Source organism: Nestor notabilis, unplaced genomic scaffold (genome assembly GCF_000696875.1).
Source record: "Nestor notabilis isolate BGI_N333 unplaced genomic scaffold, ASM69687v1 scaffold26380, whole genome shotgun sequence".
NCBI lineage: Eukaryota > Metazoa > Chordata > Aves > Psittaciformes > Psittacidae > Nestor > Nestor notabilis.
This window is the reverse complement of record NW_009911045.1, coordinates 1-10,043: the sequence shown is the minus strand read 5'-3', so window position 1 is coordinate 10,043 and position 10,043 is coordinate 1. Positions and strand designations below refer to the sequence as shown.

At 46.2% G+C, this 10,043-nt stretch overlaps 1 protein-coding gene across 1 annotated transcript; it reads right to left on the bottom strand.

Annotated features, from left to right (window-relative positions):
* Positions 1-25: 25 nt before the first annotated feature.
* On the bottom strand, positions 26-9,544 carry PEX5 (peroxisomal biogenesis factor 5; the record flags this gene model as incomplete). The annotated part of the gene is made up of 14 exons (XM_010012823.1): positions 26-350; positions 706-863; positions 1,052-1,217; positions 1,345-1,560; positions 1,712-1,782; positions 4,018-4,161; positions 4,718-4,837; positions 5,013-5,105; positions 5,475-5,591; positions 5,927-6,017; positions 7,161-7,266; positions 8,378-8,512; positions 9,200-9,332; positions 9,509-9,544. Coding segments are annotated over 14 exons (1,788 nt in total), but the record flags the coding sequence as incomplete, so codon positions are not given.
* Between the last annotated feature and the right edge of the window lie 499 nt (positions 9,545-10,043).

The following is a 10,043-nucleotide window of genomic DNA, read 5'->3' as shown; positions in this document are numbered from 1 at the left end:
TCAGCAGGAGGTTCTTTTAAAAAGAGTTGTCAGTGATCTGCCCTGCCAGAGCAAAGAGATGTGTGAACCCTAGTGAACATTTTCTCTCTCAGGAAGGTCACTGCTGGGCTGGGCCAACCCTGCAGTTGCAGGGGAGCCTATCCCAGAGTCACTGCTGGAGGCCAAATGCCTGAAGCAGTGTGGGAAGATCACGGGCATCAGCTGCCCCATACAGGTCACTCTGCCCCAGCATGGAGAGGGCCATGCGGAGCGTGCTCCAGATGTTGTCAGACATAGCGCCTTGCTGCCCTCGCGGACCTCGGCTCTTCTGCTGCATGTGCAAAGCCTCTAAGAAGTGCTCCACAGCCTCGCTGTCAACATGAGAACATACACATGCTTACTGGAAAAGATGGCACATCTCATGTTCCCTCCCCCATTTGCTTCTCAGCTACTTCCCTTCCAAAACAGTCTCCTCCTCTTCACCAAATCCTGCCCTACTCCAGCACCAGAGATTCCCTTTCCCTCTTAACAGAAACTGAAGTCCAGCTGGCTCCAACTGCATCTACATGCTTTGTTCTCAGGGCAGAGTTCACGCACTCGCTCTACTCTCCTATGCCAAGGGAAGGCTGCAGGCAGCGTGGCACTGCCCTCATAACCTATCACTGTCTCTCCCACGAACACAGGCACACTCAAGGGTCACAGCAGATCTGCCCATCCTATGCTCACCGGTGGGCGCCTAAGTTGATGCAACTGATGCCCAAGTTGTAGCGAGAGCGGATGTATCCTGGCTGGAGCTCCAGTGCCCGACGATATGCAGCCACCGCTTCCTCACTCCGATTCCCATTGGCCAGGGTGGCACCCAGCTTGTTCCATAAAAGGTGGTCCTGGAGAAGGGGGTAGAGAGAAAGGGCTGAGAAACTGGATATTTTTAAACTCCAAACCAGCCCTCCCTTCCCCATGTGTCTTACTCCACCACTCCAAGATGTACCTCTCACACAAGCAGCACCTCCACCCAAACCTTCACCCATAAACATCCAGGTACCTCCAGTGTCTACACTCCATCCTTTCTTACATTGGGGCGCACACTGAGTGCTGCACTGAAGCAATCCACAGCCTTCTCGTATTCACCACTAAGGTTGAAAAGGACACCCAGGCCACACTGAACATCAGGATCCACAGCTGAGGGGTTGCTGCGCACAGCTGCTAAGAACAGCTCCTTCACCTCCATGAACAGCGAGCTGGAAAAGCAAAGAACAAGAATATTGGTGTACTGTGGAGAGGCCTGGCCTCAGGTTGCTCCCTCTGCTCCTGCCTGAAACAGTCCCAGCCCTCCAAGAAGCCTTTCAATTTGTCACCCTAACTCACTCAGACAGCAGGGAACCTAGGACACGCTTGGAAGGCCCCAGGTTGGTCCCTGAGACACTCTCCTCCGCCTCGTTCTCCAGTAAGTGGGCATAGTCCGGTTTATACCGTAGCCAGTCCCGTAGGGTCTCACATGCCTGCTTCTGCAAGGACTCGTTGGTGAAGCTGACTGCTAAAGCCATAAGTGCTGTGAGGTTCCCAGGCTGCAGTTCCAAGCACCTGCAGGTTAAAAAGTGAATACAGTATTAAATCTGTCTGGGAGACACCCAGACACAGGAGGTAACACCAGACAGAGCACACCACACTAGCCATATGGTCCTTGTGGCACTAGACAAGGAGCCATGCTCAGAAGCTCTTCTGCAACACTCACTGTCTGAGGGCACTGATTGCCAAAAGCTCCTGTTCATTCTCTGCTTGGGTGGTTCCCAGATATTGCCAGGCCTGGAGAATATAAAGATGTAGAGAGTCAGACTTCTTCACATCCAAAGAAAAAGATCTGCTGATAAACCACAGAGATTTAAATCCACCATATTATCCCACACATTTTTAGAAAGAGACCAAATATATGCAAGTATACACATCAGCTGCAGATACAAGTTTCTCTCAAAAGACAAACAAAAATAGACTTTATGGCACGTGGGTTCTCAAGGCCAATAAAACTGGTATTGTTATAGTGGAAAAAAAAAAAAACTTAAGATCTATCATAAAGCAACTGTTGGCAGTTTTACACTTTCAAGTCACAGAATATCCACTTTTAACTTCTAACTGTGGCAAAACTGCAGAGGAAGGAAGCAAAAGCAGATCTCTTCTTTCCTAAGAACAAAATGGCATAGCAGCAGTGCTAATAAATGAGACATCCGGGGTAGGCAGCTGTATATACTTGTGCAGAGATCTGCTAGCAAGTGATAATCTTGGGGAGTTGACCGTCAGACCTGAAAAGTAGAAGCACTGTTATTTGACTGACTCTTCAATCATCCTGACACCAGTACATGAAAACCACTTCCATCTCCAGGCAGCTTAAATAGGGAATGTTTAATTAAGGCACCAACTCAAAAAGTACCTGTTCATTTTATACTGATCATCACCCCCCTTGCTTAAAAATAGGCTAGATAGTTGGTGGGATTGCCAACATGAAGTACCCACTTTCTGAATGTGGGTCACAAAATGCAGTATCCACTGCCTCAAGGAAATAAATAGTTTCATTAACAAAGACCCAGATACACTGCACAAGCAAGAGGCAATCTAATGTCTCAAATCATAGATTCATAGAACAGTTTCAGTCGTACGACCTTAAGATCATCCAACTTGGAACCGTGGGCAGGGATGCCTCACACTAGACCATGTCGCCCAAGGCTCTGTCCAGCCCGGCCTTGAACACTGCCAGGGATGGAGCATTTACCACTTCTCTAGACACTGTGTTCCAGTGTCTCAGCTGACAATTGATAACTGCATAGTGTTCTGCCCACGGAAGACCCGAGATTCAAGGCGAAGTCATGATTTGGACCAAAGCAACCATGACATTTCCTTCAGAGCAATTGCTCAAGTCTGTTTGATCACCGTACTGTATTTGTGATGTTCTGACTTCTCCTTTACTTTCTGCAGCCACAACAGAATTCAGAAGTGTTTTCACTGCAGCTAGCCAGAACTGCCAAGACTTTTTCCCTAAGGTTTCAACTACCTCTCCATTATGCTCAGCCTGCAGCCCACACTGCCTATCAGAAGAAAGTGCTGATTCTAAAAGAGACTTAGTAACACTTCTTGACCACTTTAAAGGTTAAGTAGATCTACAAAACCTCTGCTTACTTTTCACCTACTCCCAATACCCTAGAAAGCTAGATGCCTGTACACCCAGAAGCCAAGAACCTCTGTTTCAACAGGTCATTCTCATCTAAGCCTCAGGGCTAACATATTAGGTATTTCTAGCCATATACAGTTAGCAGAGCTACCTGTATATAGCAGCTAACACATATAGAGTTAACATACATATATATATATACACACACATTGTGTGTGTGCATATATATATCAGACACACATAATTCAGCATTCCTGGGTCCTTCAGGCAGGCACTCCATTTCCCAATCCATTCTGCAGAAGCTGAAGTGCTTTATGGAAGTAAGTATTCACCGAATTAGGAACTGGAATTGTGTTCAGTATAAAGATCATTCTCTGGCCCAGAGCTTCAAATGAAAACTGTGAAGACACCCAAACCACCTCTCAACCCTTTGGGGTTACACCTTCTCCTGGCAATTAGATGGAAGACCTAGACTAGGAGTCCTAGCTAACAAGCTGCTGTAAATTAGTCTTGAAAGCAGTTATCTGCTATAAGTGTCTCCAAACTTGCAGTGCCAATAAAGACTACCACAGAAGCAAGAGATGAGAACTCCTTGTCTTGGCTCCATGCACAGCCTCATGTGCTCCAAAGATTTCACACAGCTCTGGGACAGAGCCTTTGTGCTTTTTGTAACTGACCTTAGTCATAAATCTTCTTCCCACAGCCCTCCTGGGGATTCACATACATCAGCTACAAAACCAGAGCCACAGAAAAATGATGTTTTCATACACCCCTTACAGCTCTTAACACTAAATTAAGTTTTCTACACACTCCCTGACACCTCAAAAGGAAAGGATCCAAGTAGCAGAATACAGTAGCCTGTTAACTCTGCTCTCACTCACCTCCATATGATCTGGCTTCTGTTGCACCGCAGCCTCGAAGAGCAAGACAGCATTGGGGAGGTCACCTTCCTCCAAACGCTTCCGCCCCTCTTCAAATGCATCTGGGTGATCTCTCATGGGATTATCTTCCTCAAACTGGTAACCCTAGCAGAGGAAAAAGACAGGGGCTAATGCTAGGAGACTGTCTTAGGAGGAGAAGCACTCTCTGCAGTACAGCAGTCTAGTCTTGCTGCATCAGAAACACTCAGAACTGCAGAGCAGCCAGCACCCCATCCTCTCTGCTAATTTGTAGCACATCAGAGAACAATGGCTTTTCTTTCTGTCTGCTCTGTACCGAAGGATTTACCCAAACCCAGACTTGGAATAAGTTGCAACAGAGACTAGACATCTGGTATGGGGCCTATCAGCTTGGGGGCGGGTGGGGGGTGGCAACAATTGCATTCATTGCAAAAAATCCCAGCATTAACTGGTATTTGGCGTTGGGCAAGAACCGCATTTGCGGACAAGCACATGTGAAAACAGTATTTATTCAGCCCTTAGCTGATCTGAGATGAGGGTGTAAGAGCAAAGGATCAGTGGGAGAAGAAATCCTAGCAGCATTTGGGGGTCTGTGGAGCTCATCTGTGAGGCAGACATACTGCCAGTCTGCTCAAGGCAGTCCATCACAATGCTAGGGATGAGAGACCCTGTTCTCTATTACCTTGTCATATGATGAGGAGCTGATGTCTTCATACTCAGAGAGCCAAGGGTGAACCTCTGCATCTCTCTTAGCCATCTCCTCCCATTCTGCCTGGAGTTTGTCCCAGAAGTCCACATCTGACTGAGGAGAATAGAATGTGACTAGAGTACCTCAACCATAAATTAAACTCTACAGACACCCTAGAGAACACCCTCTTAAATGTTTCTAGCCCTCCTCACAGCATTCAAAAGGAGAGCGGTAACCCTATCATCAGTTCCCAGTTGGTATTCCAGCCCTCCTCCTCCACCAGCATTACCTCCACAGCAGTCTTTGCCTGCTCAAATTCCGTATCAAGAGTTGACATGTTCCCAGATCGCGCAAATTGATCCACCCAGGCATCAGATGCCCCCTGGAAGTTTGGAAACAGAAACACACCTCTCTTTTTAGACTCTGGCAACCTCAGGGCACATCCCAAAACAGCAGGAGGGTCTATGGTGACCCTTCCTCCCCATCAGCAAGAACTGATGGCCTGCAAAGTAGAGAGTTCATATGAATATCCCCTTCTTCCCAGGTGCTATGGGAGATGAGAAAATTCACACCACCCAAATACCTTCCCAGCTTCTGGCTAGACTCTACTAAGAAGAGCCCAACAGCCCCTCCCTTGCCTCCCACAGCCTAATCATCAGTAGAGCACTACTAAGAGTTGGACTTGCTCCCAGACTGTGCACTCTGGCAAAAAGCTTTCCTCCTTCAGAGCACATCGAGCTGGGGCTCCTACCTGCTGCTGTATAAACTCAGCTGCCCATTGCTCTGCCTGATCTTGGTCTCTGTGGGTCACCTGATTAGCTTCGATCGATACCCTCCCATCTCCGATCTGGCGGACAAACTTTAGGAACTGTGGCAGAGAAATGAAACAAGGGTGGAGCTGGGCAGATGCTCTACCAATAAGCCCTCTGCCCACACCCCCCTCCTTCACTAACAGGGCTTCTCTCTGCAAAGTGGGCACAAAAGGCCCAAAAGGGTAGAGAGCACAGGACTTCACCAGAGCCATGTGGTAGGGATGGATAATATCTAAAGTGGATTGTAGGGTTCAACTTCTAGGAGTCAGGGAAGAAATGGAAACACAGGAGAGCAGGCAGCTTTATTCCTTTACTGTCTTCCCCCTCCTCAATTCCCAACACCCCTAGTCACACTAGGTATTCTGTCAGCCCAGGTCAGGGAATTTCTTACCTCAGAATTCTTGAGTTTTGGATCATCCACTTTAGACAGGAAATCACTAACGGTTTTCTTAAGATCATCCTCAGGTTGATATTCCTCATACCTGTGTTCAGAGGCAGTAAAAGAGACAGTCTGACAGCAAGCAACAGTGAACTCCTTCACTAACAGTGGTCTAACGCAAGACAGGGATACAATCCCTCCTCAGAGGGTCTCCCAAGTGATTCAGTACACTTACCCATCTGTAAAAATTCAAGATTACTACTAGGCTAACTGTGCAAGCAACAGCAGCAGAATTAAACAATTGCAGTGACAGCACAGTTCTGCACAACAGTCTGGATTCCTTGGCAACTTCACATGCTACCAGACACTGCAAGTTTTAGCACTACAAAAACCAAGGTCATATATCTAGGAACAAAGAAAGTAGGTCATGCCCATAGAACAGTGTCTTGGAAAAGCATCAAGTCTGCAGAGGACTCATAGCAAGCACACAACTCAATATGTTGTCTGGCTTACAGCCAGACTAGTTCCAGGTGTTACTACTACATTCAGTCTTGGTGAAGTCTTTGGAACTGGCAGCAATTAACTCAGGAATGTCCATATTTGCAGAAGAGTATCAGAAAAGGCAAGAGCCAGGAGGAAGGAGAACCCATATATGCAAAATCCCTATACCCAAATTGTTTGCTTGTGTTTTGCATCTTTAATTTAAGAATGTCTGCAGTTAACAGGTACCTATACAGAGACGTAGTAGAAGGTACCTATACAGTAGGAGAGTTGACTGTTCTTTCATCTACCACACCAAAACTACATGAAAACAATTTTTGGAAGGTCAAATCTAGAAATGTGCAGAGGAAAGGCTGGATGTGGTTTGTCGGATAGGGAGAATAAAGTGATGAAAGTTTATAACTAGTAGAGTCTAGTACTTGAGATCTCTAAATCAAAAGCATCTGTTGTGAAAAGTTTTGTTTGATTAGGAGTTCCCAAAATCACTTTAAGCAGCTTTGCATTAGGTATGAGATTAAGTTATCCTACATAAGCACAGTATCTTCCAGAAACTACAAAACAGAACAGCTAGGATCTTTTAGAAACTTCAGTCTCAAAGCACTGTTTCCTTCTTTCTCTGAAACCAAAGGCCTGAGAACTTCAATCTAGGTCAAATGACTCAAAAGTATTCACAGCAGATTTCTACCACCTATCTTCACCCACCCAAGTGCCCAGCAACAATAGCTAGTCTTGAAGACAGACTCACCATTTATCTGCCAAAGACTGGTCTTCTGATTCCCCAAGCCACAGTTTCTCCTCTGACTGCTCTAGGTATTCTTCTGCCCACTTAGCAGGAGACACAGAGAGCGGATCTATGCAGGACATCAGGAAGAATGAGAAGAGCAACACAGGCAGACCCATCACCAAGATGAACTTCAGATTTTACACTCTTCACAGTTAGCTAATGTACAGAGAAAAACTCTTCAAAGAAAGTTATTGTTTATTTCTTCTAATTTGGTTTATTCTGAGCTAAACCTAAATCAAGCATTAGGTTCAGACTGCGTTAAGACAGACACCACCATGGTGCCAATAACCTTGTGATTTTCCACTTTAGTTTCACAACTCATTTGTCTGCTTCATGTGGGATACTGTGTAGGTCAAGAAAATCGGCAATGCATTACAAGTCTTACAAAGCACAGCCTTTAAAGCCTTGGTTTTCATCAGAACTTGCTCTAAGACCTTTGTAAATGCTGATTTATATTCCCAGAAGTATAAAGAGTGAAGGTCAAAGAATTGGTATACGTGGCTCTCTATAGTGGCCACTCCTGGAAGAGAGAATAGCATCTATTTAAATCTTACTCGTAACCTTCAGATTAGGTCATGGATGGTAACAGGACCCTATTATAATCCCATCTCTATATACAATGCAGGATGGCTTTCTGGGTAAGCTACTGGCTCGCTTGAAACAGGAAGCTTAACCTTTGGGACAGAAACATTCATTTTGCATATTTCCAAGGTGCAAAATCCCTCTACTTACATGAAACTGATACGAAGTACTTGGCCAAAGCACACTAAGAAATATTTACCTTTGTAACAAAGGCAAATTTAGCCTTAAGAAAGGGAATTAGAGAATATGTAGGCAAGAAGCAGTACCAGACTATCTCCAGAATTTCCATCGGCTGAATTGTGACAGTTTTTACAGAAGCACTTTGAGTAGCCTGCTTCTCCTAAATTCTCCAAGTAACCCAAGCTAAAAATAAAAGATCCTTACACCCAAATAAAAGCTTCCACACCACAATGTGTGTGTCGAAGCCATAACAAAGCAGGTGGGTTCCCTCCCCCACTCCCCATCAAAGCTGCTACAGTAAACATTGACTGCTGGGCCCAGAGCATTACTCCAATTTCACATCCAGTAATTCTCCCCTGTACACTGGCACGTGACTGGGCAACATCTCAAGAGTAATTCCAAAAAGAAGCCTTCACCTGTCACTTCAGCAATGAACTCCTGCGACCAGTCAGCCTCATTGTAATCTGAGGAGACATCACCAGCACTATCTGCTGCAGCCAAGAATTCCTGGGTCCAGTTTTCAGACAGTGCCAGAGCTGCCACACCTGGAGCTACAAGAAAAAACAGAAGTGAGGACTGAGGCACTCAAAGACATTATTTAAGTGTTCCTTCATCATCTCTCATCCTGCCTTTTCTCTTTGTTAAGAATAAAATTACAGCAAGATTCTAATTGGAAGCAATCTCTGGAGGCTGCTAGTGTTCTCACAGTAGGTTAACACTACAGCTAAGGATTAGGTTGCTCAGGGCATTCATCAGGTAACTTCTGCATTTGTCCAAGGCTAGCAATCCCCCAGCCTCCCTAGGCACCTGCTCCAGTACTGAACTGCCCTCCAAAGGAAGAAATGTTTTCTTACAGCTAGTCAGGTCCCCCTCCCACAAGCTGTGTCCATTGACCCTTGTCCTTCCGCTGTGTAATGCTGCATAGATTCTGGCTGCAGCTGCTGGAAGACAGCAGCTGGACACTCCACCTCCCCTGCTCCTTAGGATCCCTCTTCCCTGAGCTGAATAAAACAAATTTCATCAGGCTTTCCACTTACACCATGTTTTCTAATCCCTGAACATTTTATTGATCTCCACTGGCCTTGCTCCAGTACATTAGCATACTGGGAAGTCCAAATCTGGAAACAATACTCCAGACACAATCTCAGGAGTGTGGATTAGATGGGTACCACTCTGCTAGGAGCTTAACCATAACACCAAGATCTTCTCCAGTCTTGACCTACTCTAGCTCCCCTCACCTCTCTGAGGGGCCTGTCGGAAGCTTGACTGCTCAATCTCTTGCATCTCAGCCAACAGGTCATCCATCTTAAAGGTCTGGGGTGCACGGGACAATAAAGGGGCATTCTGCTCCTGCAGGAACTCTCCAACCAGCTGCCAAAGACAGAGATAGATTACAGACATAGCCACAGAAAATGAACAGGCAGAATATGGAGCATGAGAGAAAGGAATGGGCTTGTCAGAAGGAAAGATTAATATCAAGTAAGGGGAAAAATAACAAACAGTACTGATGAGAAAAGTAGTGAAGAAATGGATCAATCTGTTCTTACCTCATCTTCAGTGGCCACTCCCAGTGGTTTGGGTGCCTACAGGGAATAGTGGGCAATTATTCCAATGGCTTTGACCTCATACCCGTCTCCTCAGACAACTTATGACCCAATTAGTTTGCATCTTCCTCAACATTAAGCTGCCAGCATTTTCTTGCATTAGCTGCGTGTTTATGTGGAAGCTAAATGAGCAGGAATATATTGATTGACACTATCCAAATCCCTCCCACCACCTTCTGTGTCAGGGCTGTAAGGTACACACCTCACCACAACCATCAGCATGCTCCGAGGACAGATAAACACAACTTCCACAAACAGGCCCTCAGCCCACAGCCCAGCAGGACAAATCGGGTGACTCCATGGCCTCCTTACCCGGCAAAAAAGCAACGCTGCACCTATGTGCACCAGCAGTCCCGGGTACTGCTCATCCCACACTCCTGTTACGCCAGCACACCCTTATGCCCTGCGGGCGGACCCAGCCGCAGGCAGGCCCCGCATCCAGCCCCCGCTCAGCAAGCAGAACGACCGGCAAAAATCA